Source organism: Opisthocomus hoazin, chromosome 4, assembly GCF_030867145.1.
Source record: "Opisthocomus hoazin isolate bOpiHoa1 chromosome 4, bOpiHoa1.hap1, whole genome shotgun sequence".
NCBI lineage: Eukaryota > Metazoa > Chordata > Aves > Opisthocomiformes > Opisthocomidae > Opisthocomus > Opisthocomus hoazin.
In genome coordinates, this window is record NC_134417.1 from 60,433,894 (window position 1) to 60,461,075 (window position 27,182).

A 27,182-nucleotide genomic window follows, 5' to 3' on the forward strand; every position below is an offset into this window, starting at 1 on the left:
AAATAGTGATACGTGGTTTCTTCAGTTGTGCTCTCTTTAACAATTCCTACATTCTCCTTCCATAAGTTAAAAAATTCAATTAGAATTTTTTAATTCACAATCCCATATAAATGCAAATAATTATTTATTATTAACAGATTTAAGGTTATTATTAAATGAGGCTAATGTGAGAAAAAATAGTGTCCTAAGTCATGCATAAAAACCCATGGGTTTTTTTTGTCTTGTTATCTATGCATTCAATTTTAGGTTCTGCACAGCTTTTAAAGGAAGTATATATTAGCAAAGAACAGATCTCAAGGGGTTTGAAGTTTGGTTCACATAAACTTGTAAATGTTTCAATGTTTATTTCAATCTTATCTATGCAAGGTCACCAGTACTATCAGAATGTCTTGTCATAGAATCTCTGTTTCTAATTCCAGAATGAAAAGATTCACAAAGTTTTGCCTTAACCTTTTTAAAATCCTTTTAGAGATTTGTTTTATTTGGAAGTTGGACTGAGGGTGTAAGTTTTTTGGACCTGAAAACTTTAACTTCTTTTGTTATTTATTTATTTTTTAAGACAGTCCTGGATGTCTTCACTGACTTAAGCATCTTACTTCTCTGAATGTTATCTAAGGTCATTGTGCTTTTATTTCTGGAAGCATTAATTTCTACAGGACCCATTTGTACTTTTCATAGAAAATTGTAACTCCCTAGTGTCCTACCTGTGCACAGGTCAGCACAACGTCACGGTATGTACTTCTCTAATCTCTGTAGGGAAACTGTAAACATTTTGTTGTTGCAATTTATTCTATCTGTTGAAGAACATTCAGAAATGTGTTCCTTGTAAAGTTAGTACAATGCATTTAATAATGATGTTGTGATACAAGCAAAACCTTAAATATCTCAAATTAAAAAAAAAAAAAGGATAGACCTGCTTTTTAAACATTTCAGGGTCAGAACCCAAATAAATGTAGTATTCTACCACTGAAAATGATTAAAAAAAGTTCCAGCTTGAAACTATTTTTTTTCTTTCTTAATAAAGAACAACTCTTCATAAACATTCAAAACCATAGAGTAAAGTACTGACCTTCCAGAAGTGTGCATATGGTCTCACTCCCAGGGCTTTTGCTAGTTTCTCATGTTTGTGCACTTTACCTTGTGATCTCTCCACTGCCTTCCCCTGTGACAGAAGTCTAGAGACGCAACACCAAAGGGACTTAGACAAGGTCCTCGCCTCAGCATCAGGTCCACCACTGAAAGGGTGTGTTGGTGCAAAATTCACAGAATTACCCACACATTTCCATGTCTCAGACTTGAGAACACTGACTCGGCACTAAACTGAACTACCAGCTTCAGTGAAGTCCAGCTGTGCTATGTGTCCCTTTTCCTTGGCACAGCTCCCAGTTAACAGTAAAAGGTACTTCCTCCAAGTAAACACCCCTGAAGCAGTAAAGCCCTATTTATCTTCTGAGACTTGCCATCTCTGTCCTTGTCCCAGCAGAGATCTGTATTGGTTAAAGTTTTCATTCCTCCAGCTACGCTTTTCTCCTCATGCTGTCCAAAGGAGAGAGACTTCTACAATTTTTCAGAGGTTATAAATGAGATTTAGAGAGGTAGCTGGCATGTTGCCTTAATTACAGAGTTCCTATCTCTTTTCTATGGTTGTGAAAACTGTGAAAGGTTTGAAACAGAGACTGGAGAAAGGATCATCCCTCTGTTGACAGCATTGTTCTCCAATGAATGGCAACAAGGGAAGTGACATAAAAAGTTGGCTGGTTTGGATTTTATCATATAAAAGTAGTAGTGTTATTCCATGTCATTCCACACTCCATGAGATATTGTACTCCTTTTTAAAGATTATGAGAATTTTTAAAGCTGAGGTGCTAATGTGGAGCCCTCTCAGAGTACGGGTTGCTACTGAAAAAGGTAACCAGTCCACACTGTCAGAGAGGCTCTATTCTGAAAGCTAGCATCTGTGCCACAGCCAAAGCAGTATTTATCTTTCAGTGAAATGCTGGAGTCATGAACCTGAGTGATTTGGAGCTGCTCTACTTATAAGAAGATATTCAAGACAGCATTTTTGGAAGGCAGCCACTGGAGTGTACTGTATTACAGAATAAATCACACAGAAGAGATGCTCCCTGTTAAGTTGGAGATACTTTTAGAAAAGATCATCTACAGAAACCATCACATTTATGTGACTATTTCTACCTTTGTTAGTGACACAAGCTTATTTCATACACACTGTAAGATCCCAGATGAGTTCCTTCCAGATTTCACACAGATCACAATACCACAGTGTCTTAAATCTAGTGGAGAGGTCTCATTTTTCATAGTACTATGAAGTACAATTAAGGCATGATCTTCCTCTGACAGATCTGAAATGATCTCCATCTCAGCTCCTTAGGGAGTGTGTTGAAATTTAGCCATTTAAAAGATCTCTAGCCAATGTTTCAACTGCTATGAACTCTCGTAAATATTATCAGCTCTAAATTTCTGGAAAGGGTCACTGTTGAGAGGTAGTCCCTTCAGGAGTATAGAGTACAACCTGACTAACGTACAACCTCATCCCATGTTATTGGTCTCATGTATTTTGTTCTAAGCACAGATAAAAATATTGGCTATGGAAGGTACAGTACAAGGATATAACAAAAAGTGTAAAGCCGAAGTGGCAAACCTCGCAGTTACTTCATCAGTAAACTGAAGTGGATACGTTGCCTAGGGATGTGACTACAATACACACTGCAGCAAGAAGCAAAGAAATGAGTCAGCCTGGATACTGAAATACTTTTGCTAGAGGGACTTGGTTTTGTACAGTCTATTTTATATTGCTAAGAAAAGGTAATTTACCTCGGTGCATTATATTAGCCCCTTTAAAGCTTCTTCCAGCCTGAAAGATTAGTTTGAGACAGACATAAACTACTTGCAGTGTGTGTGTTTGTGTTTTGACTCTGTGCGGTAAAGACAAAATCAATTAGCATGGGTGGTCTGAATTCTTCAGACATTTCACAGGTAGCTTAAAGCTGGATTGAAAATGTCTACACTTTGTTTGCAGGTATAGAAATATAGGCTTACTCTGAGACACTGACATAGAACAATATCCCTAACCATATATGGACGAAATCAAGGTTAACTGAATTTTCCCAGAAGTATGTAAATAACCATTATCTAGAACAGAGATGAATTTAATAAAGAATGGCATCCAAATCCAGATGCAGACACCTAACCGTATACCGTAGGAGTCTATATGTGAGCTGAGGGTCTGAACTGCAATGAAATTTCATGAAGACAGAGGATTTACTTCAGTTACCATCAGCTTTGGGGATGTCAGGGGCCACCTGCTGACTCTCCAAAAGAGCACAGTCTCTCACAAATCCTGGGTTATGGCTCTCAGCCACAGCAGAAAAACTCAGCTCCTCCAGTGCACCTCATGTGTCACTGGATTTGTGTGTTTTTGAGAAGTGAATCAAGGTCCTAGTCGCTACAGGCAGTGAAGTCTAGGAAGTTGTTCAACCAACCAATGTATATTCCTGCCTAAGGGTGAAACACACAGCTCTCGATTTGGCTGACTGTGTCACCCAGAGCTCCACAACGGGAACTGAGACACCTGGCTCACATGCAGACAACTACATTGCAGGGACATGGCTGGATTTCTGAATATGACTCTGAGTTCACCTCTGTTTGTACACTAGTTTTTAACCATAACCTAGAGTGAAATAAGATGCCAAAAATCACAGCTTCTCCAACATTATTGAGTAAATCATGCTAAAAGCTCCAGCAGAGAAACCATTCCAGGAAGCCTTCCGTTAACACTTTTGTCCATTCAGTCTGAAGGTACTGGGGCAGAGAAGGTTTCCCGGGTAGAGAGCAGAGGAACTCAAGCTTCTTTTTGCAAATATAAAGTCATCTTTTTTCATGTTCAAAGCAGAAATGACATAAGGAAGAGAATCACACCTGTATAATTAAGTTTTTCAACTAAGAACTGAAAACATATGGCTGCTTTCCACATTTTCCTTTAGGGTACTAATACAAATTGTTTCTACACAGAAGACTGAACTTTCTGTTTCCTCTCAATGGTTTGGGCATTGCTGTTTTTCATTTCAAAAATCATAGTCTGATCTGCACAGCTAATACTGTCCTAATAACATGTAATTATAATTATCTGGATTTAACCAAGAATAACTGTATTCATAAGCAATGTGGGTAATACAGGACTTGGCACTTTGTTAATTCCACAGTCCTTACACAATCTAATACGCCGCAAATAGTATAGGACTGCAGTTACACAATAGCTTCCATTAAATAAAAAATCACTTGTTTTTTAATTTAAAATGTGTGACTTATTAGTCCATTTTTAAAGACATCTAAGATAAGATTGACTGCAAATCCAAAATAATGCTTCGTGTTAGAATAGAATTTCACTAAATGTACTAAAAATGTTTTAAGCACAATTATAAAGAGAATACAATAGGATGTCTTTCAAATTTTTAAAGAAGCACAGAATCTGTGTGTATTTTCCTGTGTTTTAGTACAGGAATATCAATCACTGTAGTTATTTTGGAATACTGTACATATGAATTAAATTAAGGAAACAGAGCTATTAGGAGAAAATATGCAACTAAAAGCGCTCCCTGTTTTTTCTTAATTCTAAATCTGACCTTGTTAACAAGCAGGTGCAAGACTTCACACTACAACCAAGAACAAAAAAGAAGCGTTCTTTTCTCCAAATCGTATTAACTCCCATTTGTTTGATGTGATATTCAGCAATATTTCCTTTTATTCTTTTCAAGATTATTGTAGTCACGGAAAAAAAAGTATAATGCTTTGATCTCCCACATCACTCAGCAATAATCTACAAGAACATAGCACATGCTATGATATGAGAAATGTATCCCAGCTGAATTCCTCAGTCAAAAGAACTACACACCTATGGCATCCTCTGTGAAAACTCTCTGCAGTGAATTATTCCCACTGTTGTCACTAAGTACAGCAATGAAGAGTCACAGCCAAAAAGCCACATGTATATACTTAAGGTAGGTAATGTCCTTATTAACTCTTTCTCTATTCTTTACCAGGGTAAAGGATGCCTGAAAGCAGTCTATAATTACATAAACAGGTAAAGCATCCAGCTTCCAGTTAAATGTTCTTTATGACATTTGTCTTCCAGTTACCCTCTTGTTATGAAAGAGTGTAAGAAAACATGTAATGAACACCAGAATGCAGTGCTGGCAAAACATATGTCATGGTCACAGCACCTAAAAGTGACTTATTGAACCCAAGTGGTTCAATTTACCTCTTCTTTACACACTCTAAAATGATGTAAAGGAAAAATAATGAAAAGAAGAATCCAAATCTACCTTCAACTGTTAACAGGAGAGCAGATGGATTTTCTACCAAAAATTTTAACAGGACAGAAGACAGATACATAAAAAGATGACATCTAATGGTCGTTTTTTTAGATCTGTCATTTTAAAGATTCAGGAGTTTCGTAGAATTAGTGAAAGTAATGAAGCCCAGCATTTATTCTTGGCTCAACCATTGATTTACTGTGTGGTTTCTGTAGCGTTTTGAAAATACACAACACAACACCATTACATCAGATAATGGCTACTTTATGGATATTTTTGTTAGAATTCCTTTTACTAAATTGCAGATTTAACATATAATTGTAAGTAAGGTGGAAATTATGAAACTGTGTAGCCATCAGCTCCCCACATAAGAAATGACCCACTTTAGTAAGAAGCACTGTACTACCTTAAAAACATTGTTGCAAACCTTGGAAATAAGTGGCTTAAGCATCCAGGGAATTTTCTCCTGCAATAAAATGCTTCCTCCGTCACTATCCCCTGCTTGACTTACACCACCCAACTAAGCTTAACTTTATAAAGTTTGTAGACAGATGTACAAAGGTCAGATTAAACCACCAGTAGATTTTAAAACCCTGTTCCTTCTATTGAAGAGATCTTTAGGCATATGTGCAAGGTATTAATTAAATCACTAATAGATTATATAACCTCACTTCTCCTAGTCAATAAATCTTTGCCAAAGTACTGTAATATTACTATATCATCATATGTATGCTCCTCCAAATCACATTAGCCTCTACAAAATGTGAATGTAGCTGAAAGTGCAGTCATACAAGGATTCTGATTTACAACATTGATAGCCCAGACTACCTCTTAGGAAGCACGGTATCAAAAAGGATGTTGGTGTCTTGTTATTTAGTTATAAAAAATGAGCGCAGACATAATCTTCTGATTAATAAGAGCAGAACATCTGTCCACCTGGAAATATTGCTCATAGGAACTCTCACACTCTCACGCTATGACACCTACACCACTATTTTCTCACAAAATAACCTTTTGTAGTAGAAGGGAAATCATTTTTTTCTGATAATTGTAATGAATTATGATGATTTCAAAAGATATTTTCTCAGCTCAGAAAGAGATTCATTAGTGCTAATAAATTACACTTCAAGATATAACCAGCTCCCTGTGATGCTGGCTATGAGTTTAACAGGTTAAAATTTCACAAGATGTTGATAAAAATATTAAAACCTGCTGCTTCTCTTAAAGCGTACAACCAATTTGTCGTTCTACTAACATAAAACATGTTAAAATGACAGGCCATATGAAAGGGAAGAAAAACAAGAAGCCTTCAGGCTTCCTAAATAGGAGTCGTTTGTGTTAAAAAATGTTCAGCTATACATACATAAAATTTGCATTATAGCATATGTATTATTTGTAAAATAACATAAGGTGGAACTATCTCAAATTACAGAAGCTGCCCTTGTGAAACAGTGTTGCCCTAAGGAAAGGGCTGAATACTCTGCAAAATGTGTCTTTGTGACATTTCCCATTTTTGTGAAGGAATCCAAGACACTTTCAAGCTTTTACGAAAAACAGGAACATTAGGTCCATGAATAAAAAAACACAAAGAAAATAGAAAACAAAATAAAATGCTCACAAAGCAGGCAGCAACAGAACTGATTTTTCAGTCCTTTCTAATTTTCCTCCTGAGCTGGTAGCAAAATGTTTGTGTATTTTGATCTGAACTTCACAGTTTTGGTCACAACGGGAAGTAATATTCATCAGTATTTCTTTTATTACGTGATAGTGTTGGTAATATGGGACCTGGCCCAAACTGGCCAAGATTATACACTTTCATTAATCTCAGGAGGTCCAATACTACAAACATAAATGCACATATGTAACTTTACTCAGGCCAGTAGCCTGATTGACTTAATGAGTTAACATGTGAATATATTCAACCACAAGTCTAAGCATTTGCAGGACCAGCAGCAGTCTTCCAAGCGACCTCGGCGGCCCCAGACACTGGATCCTGAAGCCTGAGAGACGTCTCTCCTGATATAGTGTCTGAAACCTCATTCATGCACACAAGTTCAGATTCTTTTTTTTCCAGCAGCACCACCAGCTGGAGCAGCTGAACAGATTACGCCCAAACTCTGAAAGTACTTATCCTGAAGAGAGTAACTCAAACTAACATTGCTAAAATACCTCAATTGTTGCTTGCCCTGACAGTATTTCATAGGAGCCTTTCTTTTTTTGGAGAGCACGTTATAAGTTACCCTCCAGATATCAGGCTGGCTGTAAGGAGTTGGTTCTGCAGGGTGTCAGGTCTGCAAACACACCATAGGGGTTTCCTCACTTATTCCCACTTCAAAGTAGCATTAAGAACAATTTCTCTTTATTACAGATTTTAACTAGATTTCTTTCCCCTGTGATGATTAATTAGGCGTTTGTTACAATTTGCCTTCTTTCCACCTCTAAGAATAAATGTCCCCCTCTGCTAATCAGACACAAACAAAATGTTTTGAAAAGTAATCACTTGCTAAAAAAAAAAAAATGGAAATTGGGCTTCTGTGTTGTGAGGAATGTATGCACATAGCACAGTGAAATTTAACACGGGTAAATGATCTGACTACCTCAAAGTGAAGTTTTTGCCTTCCTACAGTGGCCTTTCACCCTGCCCTTTCCTCCAATCTGAGGAGAGCTGATGTTGATGGAACATATAATGGCTCCTTTCCTGTGTAGTAAAGTCAGCAATAAAGCTCAGTAATTAAGGTGACCGGGGAGGCCCAGCCCAGCAGGCTAGTGGTGTGGCGAACACTTTCAGAACTTCAAACAATATCAAAGTCACTGAAAAACGGGCCTAGTTCAGGACTGGTTTGAATTAAGCCTCACTTCCACACGCACTTTTCAAATCCAAGCTCAAACAAGAAAGCCAAGGCCTTCTGGATTTCATTAGAGCCAATTATCTTATCTGTTTCATCTCAGGCCTGACCCTAAGGCTGGCAAACAGCTATTCAGTGCATTTGTGTGGTTGTTTGAGAAAGCCTCCAGCCAGCCAATGGCCTGAGGAACTGCTAATTAAAACACAGTTGCCCCCTGCCTCCAGTGATTAAATATTTTCAAGCTTTTGTAAATAATTTTTCCATTCTTTGCCCCAAGCCTCAGAGGTCCAATACATGTAGTAATTTATTTGTCAAAGAGTATGGCTGGAAATAAAGCTGTAATAGAAACTTAGGAAACTCTTGTATCTTGCTTAACTTCTGCAAGTGACGTTCTACAAGCTTGCAAAACATGCATACAGTTTCTTATGTAATTAAGCCTTAATAACCTTATTATATTTGAAGTGATGCAGTTTACAATAGGCCCTACATTTTGTTGATAATCGTCATGTTTCCTCCGATGTCAACAAGACACATGCTCGTGGGCTTAAGGAGATCATAGACACTGCAGAAGTGATACCAAGCCATATCTGTGCACCTGAGGTGAGTGGACAGAGGATGGATCACACTTCCAACGCCCATTTGGGGAAGGAGTCCATCCTACCAGCAGAATACCCATATGTCTCAGCTGACAAAGAACAGTTCAAGAATACAGGCCTGTGTCACCATGCCCCAGATAAATTCTGGGCATTCAAATTTGCATAAAAGACAAAGAACTCCACGTCTTTCATCTGGGCTAGAGGACTCAATCCCTCCATCTCCCTCTTCCAAGCCCTGGGAAGACAATCTTCTTTTCACTAGAACAGGGGAGCTAATTCTAACCTGGTTCTAGCCATGGTCCATCCAGTTCACCAGCTTGTGTGACCCCATGTCTCACATGCAGCCACTGTCACCATTATTGGGGGGGTGTACCTCTCATGCAATATGATGGGGAGAGGAACAAATTACATCTCCCAAATCAACCTTTTAACTCCTTATATCTTATTGTTATCCTTAAGAATAACAAACAAATTTAGTTCAGTACAATGGAGGTACTGTCATGAACCAGAACCCCATTGCATTAGACACTGCAAATAAGGAATAAAAAGATGGTTCCTGTCTATATACTCTATGGGGACTTGGGGAACTTCAGGCAGAAACTGTACAAGCTAGAAAATTAGAAGTAATCTTAACAGTATAGGAATTTAACTACTGTCCAGCTTTGTGGAACACAATATAGCAAAACAGAAATGTAATAAAAAATTCCAAGGAGGCTAATGAAGTAGTTTCATACGTGTTTATGAGAATACCCTACAAGTACGAATATTATCATCAGAAAAAGCAGAAAACCTGTACCTGGTATCACGATCTGGAAAATTAAATTCTTAGAAGCATTCTGAGAATAACATTGCAATAAGAAACAAAATGGCGAAGCTTACAAACCACTGTAGCTGGCTGGAATGGTAGTATATTCTGTATGTCACAGACATGCTATAGAAAGAATTTGCAAAAGTTAGACATTGCTGGGTTGTGACTTCCAACAGAGAAGGTCGAAGGTAACAGAAGAATTTGTCTGAGTGACAGAGAGAAAGATGGTTTTGCCTACCGAATGTAGCTGTAGGAATGGCTTGGGGGTAAAAGTTTGATAAGATTGAGCTTCAACTAAAAGCAGATTTCCTCAATTAGTGCATCACAAAGTTACTAAAGATTTTCATGATGCACAGTGAAGACATACTTAGAACAGAGAAGTAAATGGCTGACAAACAATAACTGAATATTCATTGTGAATGAACTGTCCTCCAGACAACACAAAGAAGTAGAAGGGACCAAGACCAAAAGCAGAATGCCATGGAATCACTGAAGAAAGCTCAAAGAGGAAAATGTTTATTCTTCCAAAAGACAAGTTAAAGGATTTACTTGAAATATTGGGTGGAGGCCAGGGACTACCAAGCATGGAAGCCAAGGAAGCACGAATTTTCAAGATAACTATCTTTAGAGTCAATAAAAGTGGGTGACACACGGGCTAAGGAAAATGAGGGTGAAATATAGACTCTGGGCTTTGGACTAGGAGTGGTTTGTGCTAAGAAGGGTTTCAGAGGAAAGGAAGGCTGAGACGATATTTTGTAAAAGGTCTAGAACCAAAGGACAGACAGCAATCTGTACACTCAGTGGTCTTGGGAATAGAGAGAGAGAAAGAAAACAGGATGATAGAGCGCTCAACAACACTTCTTGTTTTCAATGAATTGTGATTATATCAAGAGGGACAAGAGCCTCTTGTGAGAGGAATGAGAGGTTAAATAGATGAACAAGGGAAGAGAAAATCTTATGTCCCAAGTAGATAGGAAGACGAAAAAGAATGAGACCCTGGTGCCAAGCAAAAGAGTTTGAGAAGAACAGATAAGGAGCAACTTCATGATCTAAGGCATAGGACAGAGCTGTGGGAGCAAAAGGGGAGTTAGGGCTGCTGTGAAGCATTTGGTGACTGTTACTAACTCTGTATTTCTTTTGCTGGCTTTGCTTGCAGTTTATATCAAGAATTATACTGAAAAAGATGGGAAACCTTTTGAAATACTTTTCTTTCTAGAATAAAATGAGGTAAATGAGCAGATAGTACATTGTCATTATCCGAGGGAATATCAGTTTCCATAGAGAGTTCATCAAATGGCAGTGAAGCAGACATCGATAAAGAATGAGGAGTGAGCAGTCCCTGTGACACAGCAATTGATGAACTTGCAGAGGTTGAAGAACAATGCTTCCTTAACCTGTAAACATCTTGATTGGAGAGGTAGAAGGAATGGATTGGATATGGAGGTAAATAGCCCCACCCTCCCATCAGCCTAATACTGCAGGATTAGAACTAACTTTTCTGAGAAATGTGCTCTTTTACTAAAATGTAATCTTTTTGTACATGTGCATCACTTTAATACTGTTCAGAGGGAGACTTCTTTTAAGACTGAGGAGAAAAAACAATACTCTGCAGTAAAGACACTAACTTCAGATGTGATGAGGTCATGTTCAAGTCTCTGATTTGTAAGAATGGAGGACAAGAAATTGTGTTCAGTTGTTCAGAGATGGGATTTTTCACTTAAGGTTTTTTTGCTTCCTAGAGTGATGTCCTCACCATGAGGCTAGGGAAGAACATTGTCAAGAAAGGGTTTGAAACACACACTTAGTTGTTTTCTTGGAAACTTTCAAATACTTTTGGCTTTGTTCCAGTGTAGAAGAAAATCACATGTCAAAACCACGGACAGTTGCTACTTACTGGAACTGCTGTCTTTAGTCATCTCAGCTTAGTAATGCACAATCTGCACAGGAGGAAGAAAGCAGCAGAGACCACTGAATTTACTGACAGAGTAAAGAACCAAATAAGTTGCGTCTTCCCTTCAGCGATCCACCTTATAGCGTCTGATAGGCACATACACTCCTATGCATGACATAGGAGAAATGCATCCCAGACATAGCTGTTTTCAATCTCATTTATACTGCATTGTAATTTGCTTGGATTCATTTTTCATGAATTTTTAATAAATTAATATTTTGTGTAACTTTAACACCTCATATAAATATGATTAGAATGCTGGTGGTAGTTAAACATATGAATCAGCTAATGAAATACTTCAAAAGCATATTTTGTTTCAAGGCATAAGAACTCATGAAAGTGCTTGTATATAATCTTAAAGATTTGATTGCTTAATTAGGTTAAATGTAGTTACAACATCTAAGACCAACTTCTGCCACATTTACCCGATGAAGAGCCTCTGCTTTCACAAACTCTTTTAAAAATGACTTTTGCAAGAAGCTACTATTTTGTCTCGTAACACTACATCTTAGACATGAATTATGCTGGTGTGCAGAACTGAGACCTGTATTACCTAATGACACAAATTATCAACTTAATTCTAAACCCAGACCCTAGCATATGTGATCACAGGACAAAGAAAGACCCCACATTGCATGAAAAAATATATGCCAAACATGGTAAGTCATTGTGTGACAGCATTTTTCTTCTACTGCCTGTAAGGAACAGTTAATGTCTAGGAGTTTGAAGTCTGACGGATTCCCTTACACTGGATAACAACTTATTTTCCAAGAAGCTGCATTGATTTAATGGGATTACTGGTGGCCCAGGCAGTGCTGCTAATACCACATAATCATGAGTCATAGACCTCCCTGAACTTTCTCATTAGATATCTATTTTTGAGACATTTATGTTTTCATAGTTTCAAACATCTCTCTGCAAGAATAAAAGCTGACCTTAAAAAATAACAAAATACTCAGAGCTGGGGTTCCAACAACATCCAGTAACAAGAAACCTCATAAGATCTAGCAGCACTGAGTACAGTACTATTCAGCCTAATTCAGGATTTCAAAATCTGACCCTTGCCAGATTCTTCTATTTTTCTTCAGAATTACTGGAGCTTTATTTGCTAGAATATATTTTCTACTAAAAAAGACTTGTTCTTTTCATTCAGTTACTTTATAAGCAAAGCGTAGCACAGGTACGCTAAATCATTAGAATTAAAAAATATCTTCAAGGAGTTATTGGTGCAAAAGCATCAGAACATCTATAAGCACAAACATGCCCTGGAGATACCCACACAAACTTACACTGAGACGCAGGTGCGTGAGCACACATAGGACCTCACAATTCTTCTTTGCAATCCTGCTTATGTTTGAAAGGAGCGAAATACAGGCTCCCATTTCTTTTTCTTCTTTATGTATTAAAAGAAGAATAGTGGAGGTCTCATTAGCTAAGCTGGCTACAGAAAGCATGAATAAGAACTATGTAGCTGAAAGGCCTCTGCTTCTGCTGCTCTTGAAACAACACTTCAGTCTGACTCTGGATAATGGGCTTTTAATAAAAATATCCACCAAAGGAAAACAATTAAACAATACATAAAGCACCAGGGTGCAATCTAGTGGTTCTGTTACAGTCTGGAGCTGTTCCAGCAGAGAACATGTGGATATTTTTTACAGGCTACAGTGTAGTTCTCAAAAGTTATTATAAAGCAACAAAATTTAAACTGGGGCTGGACATCTACACAATCGTTCAGTGTTGCTGTAAGACTTTTAATTCAGACTTGAAATTTATCTGCGTCTAAATTCTACCAAATATTTTGATTTAAAAGATTAAAGTATCTTCTGTACTCTTGCTGCTGTTTAAATTCTTCCAGGATGTTTCTGGTGATATTTCTCACCTTTCCATCAAAGTATTTGACAATATGGAAATTCTTTATCCATATACCCCTTTTCTTTCACTTTTCTGGCTTGACAAAAATCAGAAAATGGTTATATTGGAAAGGAGCTCAGGTACTTTCCAGTACTTTGAAAGTACAGACCGCGCACGGCTTAGGGTTTTAATCAAATAGTTCTTAACCTGAAACACGTAAACCTGACACATGCCATATTTTATTATCCTTTCTCCTCCACCCCCTACTCTGCCATGTCAATAAAAGAAACTGTGCATCTGTAGAAAAGTAATCTGACACTAATTAATTTTTGTAATGAAAGGTTTCATTTCTGTAGTTCCAGTGAATGAAAGGAGCATCACACCCAGTTTTTAAAATCCTAGTATAGTAAAGATGAAAATTGAGTGTAATTTGGTGAGAAGAATTTAGATTATCCAAATAAAAATAAACAAGCAGGAAGAACAAGAAGTTGTAGGTTACAAAACAGTGTTGCCAATTTTAGTTTTACGTGAACTTTGAAGTATAACAAAAGGTCGAAAAGCTGTTTATACCACTGTTTCAAATGCTTTTAACTCTACTTCTCCATTTCCTTAGGACTCTGTCTCTATCCCCATGACACTAAGCATCTGAATGCTCAGAACATTTTTCAGGAAAGAAGAAAAAAGCATGAAAATTTGCCATCATTACAAAAACCCCGCCATCACACTCAAAAAAATATTCAAAAGCCACAAATCCTCAGGACTATTGAGTATTTACATATGAAACTTATACTCTAAGCAGATTTGAAAAATATTATCCCAAGCAAACTTCTACTTTCTCCAAAATTCTTCAGAAAGAACTGCTCAGGTGCTCTAAAGTTATCTTTTTTTAGCTGTTTGGTGTAGCTTTCTTTGAATTCTCCTAAGACATTTTCTATAGCAGAAGGGAAAAGAAAGAGATCTCTGGTTGAAATGCTCATCTTTTAAAGACACTTGGAAGAAGTGGACAAAATCAGAAATGAAAAACGATTGAAACTGTAACTTATGGCTCTGCAGAAAGCAGGGGGTGACTGAAAGTAAACTGTATGTATCCATACAGAAATCTTCGTATAGAATATCCTAGAGCTTCCATGGCTGTGTTCTATTCAGCTGCATTTTTCTTCAAAAAAGCAGTGCTATGCACATGACAATGCAGAAGGATTGCAGATAATTAGCACTAATAATGTCTGTCTGCTTTTGGGTAAATTAATATCTGTCTCTCATACATATGACTCTGAGGTTTTGCCCTCCTCTTTACACAGTGAAATGATGAACACATTGCTATCAGCAAATAGAGAAGACATAATAATTTTACCAGTTATTGCAGAGCAAAATATTGAGAAATAAATAATTTATTTCTGTTAGTAAAGATAAACATGGCTTTTTGCTAGTCTGAGGTTATTGTCAATGAAGTTCACTGGTAACACAATAGATTAAAGTTCTGTAGATGTTAGTTCTGTCTATTTCTAGTTATTTTATTGACTCATGAGTCTGAGCAGCTAACTTGGCTTTTTTATTTTCTCTCCCACACTTTTGTCTTTCTCTCTCATCACATTTGAATTGGAAACCAAGTTTTGCCATATTTTTTAGACCCAGTCTAGCATAACACAACCTCAGAAGCAGCCTCTGGATATTACAGCCACAAAAAATAATAGCATGAAGTTATGGGTATTTAGAATTCTTGTTTAAAAGAAATTTTTTTCTCAACAGTTATTCTTGGTGGAATTCATTAGACATTGTCACAATATACCTTTGTTCTCATTGTAAGTAGTTAGGTACAGGTAGGAAAAACATCAATTTTTGTCTCCTATGTTCTTTTGCTATGTTCATCAGAAACCAAGGTTTCTACTCAGCCAGAGACTTATTCAATATAGCAGAACAGTGATGTCCAAGAAAGCCATAATAATATTCAAAATAATATAAATCGATGGTTCGCCCTCATGTGGTGCATTTAGCTCATTTCTAGAGAACAGAATTTCAGAAAAAAGCAATTAAAATGATTTGGCAAGTGGATACATTTCTAAATGAAAAGAGATTGAAAAGACCAGAAATATTGTATTTTGAGAGAAGAAAAATAGGAAAAGACAAAACACAGATAAAGCAAATGCATTTAAAATAATAGATATGGATAGGCAAGAAGGTGCACTTCATCTACACACTGTACATGAACAAATGGACACTTAATGAAAGTGGACGACTAGTGAGTTGAGCTAAAACAAAGGATTTTTGTTTGTCAGGCGCACGCATATTTAAGACCACGAAACTCAATACCAACAGGATATACAAAACTTATTAAAGTTCTTATCTCCAATTCCCTAATGAACGAAAGGTTATAAAACTAAAATTTACAGGAAAATTAGACTAATTTATACAAATATAAACTATATATGTATACTTATATGAAAAGCATAAAGAAAACATAGCAATATTTTCTCTGAGTGTTCTTTTTAGGCTTTATATATGAAGTTGTAACTTAAAAAGTAAAAAAGACTCAGTCAGTACCTATCCTGAAACAGAGTTAATAAGGAGAATATATTTGAAAAACAACAAAAATATATAGTTTTTCATTTGAAATGTCAAAATGAAATGTCGTCAGATCAGGAAATAAAAAAATAAGACACACAAAATTAAAAGGTTGTTATACATCAGTGCAATCTCTCAAATCACCTTAACTATGCCCTGTAAGGCCACATGACAGCAATGAATATTTCTTAATATTTTTGATCAGAGATTAGAATACAGAGAGTTTGAAACTTTTATATTTTCTCCCAAAACAAGCATTTGGAACTGTAAGACAGGGTGAAGATTTTCTACACACCTTCATTTTCTTTTATTTTCATACTTTAACATATGTGGTTTCAGTATGATTTTAATTCTGAATTCTCTTTTGTTTAAAATTATTATTATGGGGTAATTATAAATTTTGTGCTGTATTTTAAATTAAATTGTGGATATAGTTCATCCTTAACTCTGCCTTAATGTTGCCTATGTCTTTTGAATTTGCTTTCCTTCTTAAATTGAAAGCATACATGTGACTGCTAAAAATTGAACTCAAAGATAATATTATCATGAGCTATTTCTAATCATTCCAAGAAACACACACACGTTTCATTTTATGTAAGCTTTTATAGCCAGGTTCATTGATATGCTGTGGCTGTTTTATGCTACTCTGGAGTAGAGTAAAGCAGCCAGAGTGTACTGGCTGGTTAAGCTAAATTTACAGCTCCTTTGTTGAATAAAGTAGTTCAAAGCAGTTGGAAGGCACACCCCAGTTTCCTTCTGTCTCTTGCTTCTCCCTCACTCTTCTGAACACTCACATTTGTTTCCACTACCTCCTGCATCTTCTATAGTCTGCTGTGTGGAAACACATCCCTCCTGTCCTCTGTAATCTCCAAGTACATACATGTACATCTGTGCATGTACAACACAGACTTGAGCCTCTGTCTGCTGCCTTCTTTACTGAGCACATCTGGCATAATGTGGAGCTTGTGAAAATAATTATTTGAACATTAGTAGTTGACCATTGCTCTTATTTTTTCTATAACAAAGAGAGTGGATTACATCCTCGTAAACTTGAGTTTAGAATCATCCTCTTAGAAAACAGCCACAATTTTCTGTTGCTTTCAAAGAGATTAAAGCAAATTTAACCTGAATAGGTGGAAGTAAATGATGAAAACTCTCTAGAGGCAAAGATACATCAAGCCTTGAGAATAATGGAAAAGAGCTGTGCTTTTTTGTTATCGTAGGGGAAAAGAGAAGATGCCTGCCCTTTAGAAAAAGGGCTCTCTTTCAAGAATTTTTAGCTAGGTCAGTTGTTTAACTATGAAAAACATCCATCAAACAAAACCTTTCTGGCAAAGTTAAAGGGTATGGTGATTTGATTACTGCACTTCTCTCTCATACATTTTCTATTACCTCCTTGTAGTTAACACAAGCAAACTTATTTTCTTAGTAGAAATGGAAAAGAAATGGAAGGGAAAACATATTCTTTTATACATGAAAGATCAGTCCATCTTCAAACTAGCTGCAGTCATTTAAACTTGATTTTGCACTAGAAAGAGTTCAAAAATGCAATGAAGACTCTTCCTGTAGCACTGAAACCAAAAATGGCAGACACAAACCAGTGCCATGATTTTTCCTGTTTCCCACTGGAGTCCCACCGGAGCCACTCACTCAGCATGCCTTTGAAGTGATTATTCTGTGTTACGTCTCTAACTCATCTTCAAATTCTCTGCATTTTTACATATGAAAGTTGCTTTTTCATGAAGAAATAGAAATATTTTCTTGGACAGTTTGAAGGAAGAGTGAATTGGAGTCTCATTCACTCCCAAAAAGATTTACTTAAAATAGATTTATCTAGTGATTTATGCAGTGGAAAATGACTAATATTCAGCTACCTGCATGTATATATGTGTGTATGTGTGTAAATGCTTGTACTGTTCTACAAATAGATTCTAGCCTAAGAACAATACACCTGATGTCAAATACGTCATCATATTTAATAATTGATTATGGGCAAAACTCTTGAGGCTGAAAAAAGCCTTGGTCTCTGGTTCCGTGGATATTAACATTCAGAAGGATCTCTGCTGTGAAATTTGACAGTCAATCAAGCAGTAACAAGCTACCTAGTGTCGTTGTTGCTGATACTTCAAATATGTTCTTGGTGCAATTCTAGGAAGCAACTAGGGGTCTGCTGGTGAAAAAGTGAAGGTTATGTGTCCTCCCCAGGGAGCTTTAGATGATTTCGACTCAAATTTCTCAGTTCTTAAGAACTCAAAGGATTAGGCTCCCAAGGCAGTCAGAATGCAGGACTCCTCGCCTTCTCTCCAAACAGGCTCCACCTGTCTGCAAAATTGTTCACACCTTGGTTATTTCGGAGAGGACCTTCACCAACACCCTCTCCCACCTTCGCTGGAGATTGAATACTTTGTAACCTCTCTGTCTACTGGGGAGTGGAATGAAGAGAAAACCTCTCCATTTTGTCCCTTATTTTTCTCTCATAATTGAGGAAGTCCAACATTTTCACCAGCCCTTAGTTAGGATATCCTCTGTAATTGTCTCTAAAATCAATTTATTAAAAAAAAAACATCAAGCCCATTTTCCTATCTAAAAAACTCACTGTTTATTTTCTTAAAAACTGACCTGTTGCAGGTCGAAACTCCAGAACAACAGCTGACTTGTTGGGTTTTTTTAACAACATTGCTATGATTTTCTCCAACGCTGTACTTTCCTTTCTGTCTATGGCTAAAGGACTGAACTGTGGATCTCTCTTTCCTGACTACTATCTCACAATTCTGTCCTGGCCAAACTGAGAGCACAGGCTACATCATATGTGATATTTTGGACAACAGCAGGCATAGATTCTGGCTCACAGATTAATTGCCTCTTTACTAGGAGTTGTCAATTTACCTACCATTCAGACCAGATCCACAGAACATAGCTACCTGGTCTATCCTATGTAATTTACAGATTTTTATATTCCCCCTTCAAAGCTCCATGCACTTTGTTTCATTGATCCCCACTCAAAACTGTCATACCAGTCATACCAAATCCATAGGAATGAGCACGACAGAAGGCACAAAGACTGTGGCCAGACAAAAAGCGGCTGAGGGTGTAGAGAAACATTTCCTGTCATTGCTACTCTTTTGGAGAGAAGGAAAACAGCATACCTATTGTAGTTAGTCAACAGCATCATATTCCCCCCCCCAAAAAAAAGGCAATTAGTCGTTTAAGATAACGTTGAACCTTCACATTAATCACTACATTGATCACGAGATTAAATGGATGCATTTAAAATAGCAGAATTAAATTTTGCACCATCAGCATTTCTTTTAAGGGCAATCCTAAACTTTACTTTGAATTTATCTACATTAAAAAAAATCTATAATTAAGCACCTATTTTAGTGGTATGTCTGCAAATTTTTAGTCAGTGTGTAGTAGCTTACATGAATTCTATTTTCCTGAATAGCGCTGCTTTGCTTGGGCACAGAGATTGATATTCCCTCTAACTGAAGCAGAGCAATAGGTAAAGTAGCAATATTAGCCATTCCAAACTACTTACCAGTGTACCTTAAACTAGAACTGCATCATATGTATTTGAAAAGGTATGGTTAAGCCTAGATATTTGCTGTTGGGATAGCAGAGGTACCAATTATGGTTGCAGTCTCAGTTATGTGAGTCTGTTCAACAAGCTGGGACCACCCTTCTCTGCAGCATTAGATGGCCGCTTTACCTATATCACTATTGGGACAGGTTGGATCCAAACCAAGAATTTCAGGGTGATCATACCAGATATATTACAATCAGACACTAATACCACCGATTTGAACCATCCAGTCTCCTAATTTCCTTAAAATATCGTCAAAGAGTAAGACATCTTGGACAGAGCTTGAGGCAATAGTGAGGTGCAGAAAAATTAGAGGTTGCCACTGACTAATTGTTTAGTCTCTTTTATAATACAGGCAAAAGTTGTAAACGAAATTAAAACCTTTCCCACAGTAACAGGGTTATATTGTAATGTGTAAGGCTATGTCTGTGTCTAGGCTTAGATTTTTAATTCAGGTGTGCTGGCTGTCAGATCTTCTGCATATTATTTCATGGGCACAGGAGTGCTTCAGAAACAAAAAAACAAACAAATTAGTTTTAAGCATTTTGTAATATAATTTCAATAGAATATAGTCAAAAGTTATATAAGGTAAATGCAATACTTCAAACTAGAAGTCTTGAAAGTGATTGGAGATACACTCAGTTGTCTCATTGCCTTTCTCACATATCAGTTTCCACTAAATGAAACCTCTTTTCAAACATGTAGCATTTGCCCAATCTTGAGACGTGAGTGCCCACTAAACCCTTCCACTGGACTACTTTACAATGAAAGGAAATGATGTATGTAAGACAGGACTACTGAAAGTCTAAAAGAATGTGTTTTAGACTGGTTTTATCTCCTCTGGTGGCATGAAAATAAGACTAAAGATTATGATGCATCACCTATGAAAGAATAAAATTTCATTTAGAACGAGCTATTAAAAGCAAAGAGAAGTACAGCATGCAACATTTTCTAGCACTCCTACGGAGATATTTCACAATTATTTACTTTCAACCTAACAACACTTTACTGCAATTCATAGAATATCCAATCGGTCAAATCTGTGAGCATCATTATGGGACTTCTAAGTGAATGAGGAACGCTGGATTCGGACCGTAGTTCATACTGATTTCTATCTGCTCTACCTGCATGTAATAGCCATCAACATCAACACGCACAGCAATTTTTTTCTGCCTGGTATAAATGCTTACATTTAAATTTTGTACGTAGAGAAGTGAGCAAGCTTAAAGTCCTTGGCATGATATAGTAATGATAAAATGACATACCGATTAAATCAATAGACTTTTTTTTTGGTCGATTCTGAGAGGATGATCACAACAATTAAATTATCCATTTTTATTATTTACAAAGCTTTTGTATACTGGGATACCAGGATTGAGTTAGTTCACCATGGGTCATTCTCCTGTCTTTCAAGATTACATTAGCTCTTACTCATGTGCTTATGTTCTACCACCAGTTTTCATAACTTTGAAAGAAAAAGGTACCAACCTGAATGCTGTGAGATACTCAACATCACCCATAGGAGGATCCAAGCCACCTGTCCAAGCAATATTTATGTTATACCCTTCACCAGGGCCACTTCCAACCTGAAAAACAGGAATAAAGTGGCAAAAGGAGTGAAGAGGAGGAAAAAGGAGCAGGAACAGAGAGAGGGAAATGAAAAAAAAAAAAGAAAAAATTCTCAAGTGTGCTTTAGAAACAAACATCAAACAACATGTCAGATCAGCCCAGTCTTGTTTGACAAGGACTGCTCTGGGTTATGCACTTGTTCTCCACTGGTCTCCGGCTCCCAGTGGACAATTTGGTAATCTGGTGTAATTTAAAGAACCAGAGAAGGACAAGAAAATTAGGGGTAATCATGCAACGCAATTACCTGAAAGATACAAATAAAAATGGGGCTCTGAAGAAATAAACCTAACCTCATTTGGGGCTCCACTGCCGGGGAAGAAGTTGCCTTCATCATAGCGATGGAGGGAAACATACAGGATGCTGGGGTCAGCATAAAAGGCCTGCTGTGTACCGTTGCCATGGTGAACATCCTAAAGGAGAAAGAAAACAGATGACAAATGTAATAATGTCCAACTCAGTGTAAAGAGCTCAGTTCTGCTTTCTTTTACCCTCTCTCTCTCTCTCTCTGTTTCTCTCCTTCTCCCTTGCCCTCCTTTTGTCTTTGCCTTTCCCCCTCCCTTCACCACCCCATACTTCCTGAACTTTCAGGCAAATTACTCTTTAATGCACTCATTTTTTAAACTGGCTTCTAAAAATCAGGAAACCATAGCGAGCGTGCCCTGGAGACTCCAGATGAGCAGTCATTGAGAAATCCCAGTCCTTTTGTACAATTAGATATTTATACACCGGCTCTTTGTACTCCTTGCCTCAGTGATGGAATCTAGCATCCTGTTTTATGGAGGAATTTTATGACTTATTAACTGCCAACAGTTCATAACCCCTCAGGCTTAATTAACTAGCCTCATTGGCCTCTGAAGAAAGACTAATGTTTAAACTACAAACTAGTATTTTGCAGAAGGATCTATGGTTTACAGAGCTTTTTCACAATTCTTGACAGAACACTAAACATAAGTGTATTCATTGATTTGCCAAGTTCTACTATTGAGGTCAAAGGCTCTGCGACCAGCTGAGTAAATTGGCTTTCTTAAAACATTCATTTCAGTTAGCAGTCCCTCAGCAGTTAGATCCACATCAAAAGAGATGCCAGATGCAGAAAGGGCTTCATACTTCATTTTTGCAAAATCATGACGGCAACAGTTGAAGACATAGGAATATGATCTCATTAGCTATTAAATCGTCTGGCAGATAGGATGGTGCCTTCCACAGTCAAGGAACGACCTTGGCCAGTCTCCCTATTTCAATTATATAAAGCCAGTGGAAAGAAATTCTGTCAGTAAATAAAATACTGAAAAAGACACACTGACAGTATATCTATATAACAAAGGCTGGTGATGTGGACTTTTCCTCTTGTTTAGTTTTGTTTTCACAGTTCCACTATTGTACTGTGTGGTTAGACACACAACAAATTTTACAGGTGAAAATGGAAATTCCGCTTGCCTTTCAGTAAAAGAAAACTGTGCCTTGTTTGTAAGTTTCTCCACTGGCATTTGTCAGAAGCTGAAAAGTTATAGATATCATTGATCCTCCTCCTTTAACCCATCTGTTTGAAATTTCTGATTTAAAGAAAGAATTCAGAAGGAGGACAAAGTACGCTGAATGGCAACACTAAGACCCAGACAGACTGTATTTATTTTACAAACACTATGAGGTCTGAACCAAATTTAGTAGCAGAGAAACAACAGTCACATTTTCCTCAGGATGCCTAGACTCCAGGAAGGTTCAGGTTAGTCATACATTGCCAATGGCACAGAAAGCACTGTCCTTTGCTTGCACTCTTTGCCAGCTGGTGTAGTCCATGACTTTCACCCACATTGTTCAGGACTCTCTGCTTGATGGAGTCCTACTTGTACTGCATTGTGCTTGACTTGGACCTCCTCTGGGACCTCTGTGGGGTAGTATTATAATGGTTACTTTTCTTTTCTCAGTTGAAAGTACCTGAAACCTGAGGATGAAGTTACAGCCCAACTGTGACTTAATGCCAGGGTTAATGTAACATATGTTGGAGGTGCAAGTGAGCACATACTGGTGTGAGGGTATTTGAGGTTTGAAGGCTCTGAGTGGCAAATGAAGCAAAATCTGGCACACAGACTAATCCCAGAACCCCATCAAGTTTTCAACTGTTACGTAATTAATTGGTTTACTCCAAAACAGACCGAGATCATGCTAACTTCTATGCAAGTATGGATGCTCTTGGAACGAGGGTTGCAGCAACAACAACATGAGAAGTTATGTTCGCCATATGGATATATCCGCAGAGACTATGACTAAAACCATAATAGGACTTCATTTTGTGATTTTAATTAGTCTTTCTTTTTGATGCATATCTGGGGCTTTAGATATATTCTTGCTGTAACAGTTTTCAAATGAGAAGAATAAAATAATAAATGGACATACAGAGCTCTTCTTTTTTAATTCAAATGTGAAAGCTAGCTTTCTTGTCTAAACTTTAACTACACCAAGGTTTATTCTGTTTTGAAGAGCAGTAACTTCTCTGGTTAGACAAAGGAATGCGTTGTTTAAGATTGTGGATGTTACCATATGGGAAATGTGTTCACATTCTGCCCTTACCAGCTCAAATGTATTCAGGGTATATAAGGTAGTTCAAAACTGAGATTTATTCAAATGGTGGAATGAAGAAAGAAAAGCTGATAGACAAGTCTTATATTTTAGTGTAGAAAAAAATGAATGAAAGATTAAAAATTAAAAAGTTAAGCATTTATATATGAACACATGTAGCAGCTATGAAGACTACACTCAATGTGTAACAATTTGAGTACAGTTTAGTGTGTGGGATTGAATATTACTTTTTAACATTTACATTGTCGTAACATGTATAGCTGCCAACCAGCATGGGGTCTTGCTGTGCTAGTCACTATCAAAAAAACAGCCTTAAATGTTAATTTCAAGTCTAACATTTGCAATTCAATTCTTTCCTTCAGATGCCAAAAACTCTCTGTTGGTGGATATAAAGACATCACTGTTAACATGGATTGTGATTTCCCATAGTTTGCATACACAAGAAATTTTCCACGTGAATTTTTGTACATCATTGCACTGACCACAGACCAGACTAGGGACAGGATTGCAACTGCTCCAGGAATGAAGTAATCTGTGTCAGCCATATATTTCTCGCTTTTCACCAGCTGAGTTATTCTGGCCAATGGGATAGACTCAGAGAAAGGCTGAGCATTCCCTGTCTGCTTTCCTGGGTAAGGATAGGCAGCTTCACAGGTAATCATTTGCACAGGTAAGGATTTGCACATTTAACCTTGCCTTGCAACATTGAAGCTGAATTCTGAAGTGCTTATTGGCTGAGTAGGTCAAAAGGAAGTGATATCTTTTCCCAACAAGGTGAATATGACACAGTCAAAAAGACTTATTCACAAAATGCAAACTTTGAATAGGTTTTTATTATTGACAAACAATAATAAGCATAGAGTTCACTTTTGGCCAGCATTTACAGTGGCAAAATTCAATGGACTGTAAGATTCAAATCAGCAAAGAGATACAACATACAGTGGAAGTGAATTTTTCAAAAATACCGGTTTCTTGCAATTTATAATTATGTTCCTAAGTGATAGTAGGACACTCTGAGAAATATCTAACCTACTCATATACTCCTTCTACCACTCATTATTTACTTGCCATTCCTTCTCCCACACTCCCCCTTTCTCTGCTTCTCTTCAACAGCCAGTACGCATGTTTAACTGAACAAAAGTGCTAGATGGTAAGGCCATGACTTCACAATAAGATTTAATTATGAGTGCAGATATGAACAAGATTTAGACTATTAAGCCCTGCACTTCAAAAACCCTTTAACATATTTTGTCTTTAAATCTTTTATCACCTGCAAAAAATAATTAAGTGCAGATGTAACAGGTTAGGTTTTGATGCCAGGGTTCATTTCCTGTCTATGCTTTGTCAGACACCCTATTACACCTCCTCATGAACTGTAGGAAAACAAAAATGGTGCTCATAAATCAGCATTCAACTTTCCTTGGGCTGTGCATTGGGCTGATCCTTTAAGTGCAAGGCAGAGCTCCAATTCATTATTCATAAAAATAATATAATCAACATACCAAATGTCATCTGCATTTAAATAATCCATTTGTTAAACTTATTAAGTATTATGTAAGAATGCCTTCTATTAAAATACAAGACTAATCCAATGAAGTGGATTTTTAATCACGTAGCTTTCCTTCAGGGAACCATCAAAAGCTGTCATACATGACTAGAAAACTTCTTAGAGGGAATGACCTGTTGATTTCTTTAATAATATCGAAGTTACATAACAAGTCGAATCATTGCTAGCTGGGGGAAGTGGCCAATTTTATTACCAAAGCAACAACATTCTTTAAAGTACATCTGACTACTTAAAGATTGTATTCTGTAGGGAAAAGTAAACGGGTTCTATAGGGTTATTTTAACGGTGGAAGTATCAATTCATTTAAGGACCATAAAAGTTGCCCTGATCTGTGCCTTCTTCTCATTAAATTGCAGTTAACACCATTAAAGTGAAACATAGATGTTTATGGCTTCAGTACTGCCATCCTGGCTTTAATGAGTTCCCAAAATCAGAGGAAATGCACACCTTTATTACTTGTAGGTATTAAAAGCAGGAAAGTCTGACATAGACATACAAATTCATTATCTTTTATCTAGATGCACTGAAAGTGTGATGCTTGCCAAGAATACATACCAGATCTACAATCAATATCTTGCCTATATTTAGCTTGTCTCTCAAGTATTTGGCAGTAATTGCAATCGAATTAAAAAAGCAGAACCCCCTGTGGAAAAGAGAAGAACAGAAATAAGAAGGCAAATCAGTCAGCAAAACAACTATAAATAATGTTCAGAGCATTTTAAAAATGCTATATGATCTTTGAGGCCATAAATCTGCTTCTGGGAGTACCTAGAAAGCCTTTTCAGTCATCTGCTAACAATTACAGTTCTTCAGAGACATGCACAATGCAGGTGATTGCCAGTAACCTTAGTGCTCCAAGATGGGCAATATTCCCTGGTACTTACATGGCTGTTGATTCTTCAGCATGATGGCCTGGGGGCCTTACAACAGCAAAGCCGTTCTGTAAGAACAAGATAGGTTTTCAATTATCAGCTTAAAAAAATACTTGACTCGGTGCAAAACAGAGCAGCAGGCAGAATGGACTGAAATCTATTACAGTCTCTTGAGCACATTTTCTGTCCAATCACCCTTTCATAGTACTGCCAGAAATAATATATTTGAGAACGGTGGCATATATAAATACACACGTGCACATACTTACACACACAGAGTATGATCTAAAGAGGAGGAAAAAGGCAGGATGAGAATGCTGTTGTTGTCAATTCTGCTGTCTAGAATTCACATTTAAAAGGAAGCAGAGACCATTGATCCATTCTTCATCTAAACTGATGTAATCTTGCATTGCTCCAGCTTGAGATGCTTCAAAATAAAAGTCACTTAAGGTACATATTTTATATGATTAGTCTGTAGTGACCCTACCTTCTGTATGGACTAAATGATAAATTCAGACACATACACACACGTGTAATTCCTAACGGTAGAAAAAGGATGACAATGAATATCCCATATTTCTGCAAACCATAAATTAAACTTGGGAACCTGCCACTCTTGCAAGTCTAATAGATTCCCTAAAGTCAATTTTTAACACACTTTCTGGAACTGTATATAGATTTCATGAAGTACTGCACTAGGATCAGTGATGATCAAGCAATTTTTTTCCTCTAGAGTCACTGAAGATAAAAGAAAAATGAAATTTCCCTCCTTCCAGTGTGGGTAAGGTAAAGGGAAAATGTAAAGTACTGGGAAGGTAGCTCTGTTCAGAAAACCAGATTATGTACTCAAGAACCTGTGTCTCATAACGGTGTATATCATATCAAGTTTCCCTTACAACATTCAGACTCAGGAGGAACACCATTGCATCATCAAATTTACACTTTATTTCCACTACTCAAGACAGTTAGTCTCTTCTATTCAGCTATACATTTGACATCAAATTAATTACAAT

General features: G+C 37.1%; 1 protein-coding gene across 16 annotated transcripts in view; it reads right to left on the reverse strand.

The window, feature by feature from the left end:
• The window catches only part of HDAC9 (histone deacetylase 9), a 499,199-nt gene that overhangs the window by 84,570 nt on the left and 387,447 nt on the right, over window positions 1-27,182 (reverse strand). For all 16 annotated transcript variants that reach the window (XM_075419200.1, XM_075419199.1, XM_075419193.1 and 13 more), the window contains 4 exons: window positions 26,182-26,237; window positions 25,853-25,940; window positions 21,444-21,563; window positions 21,013-21,110 (listed from right to left, as the gene is read on the reverse strand). In XM_075419200.1, coding sequence (XP_075275315.1) covers window positions 21,013-21,110; window positions 21,444-21,563; window positions 25,853-25,940; window positions 26,182-26,237 — 362 coding nt within the window. The remainder of the gene's footprint in view (window positions 1-21,012; window positions 21,111-21,443; window positions 21,564-25,852; window positions 25,941-26,181; window positions 26,238-27,182) is intronic.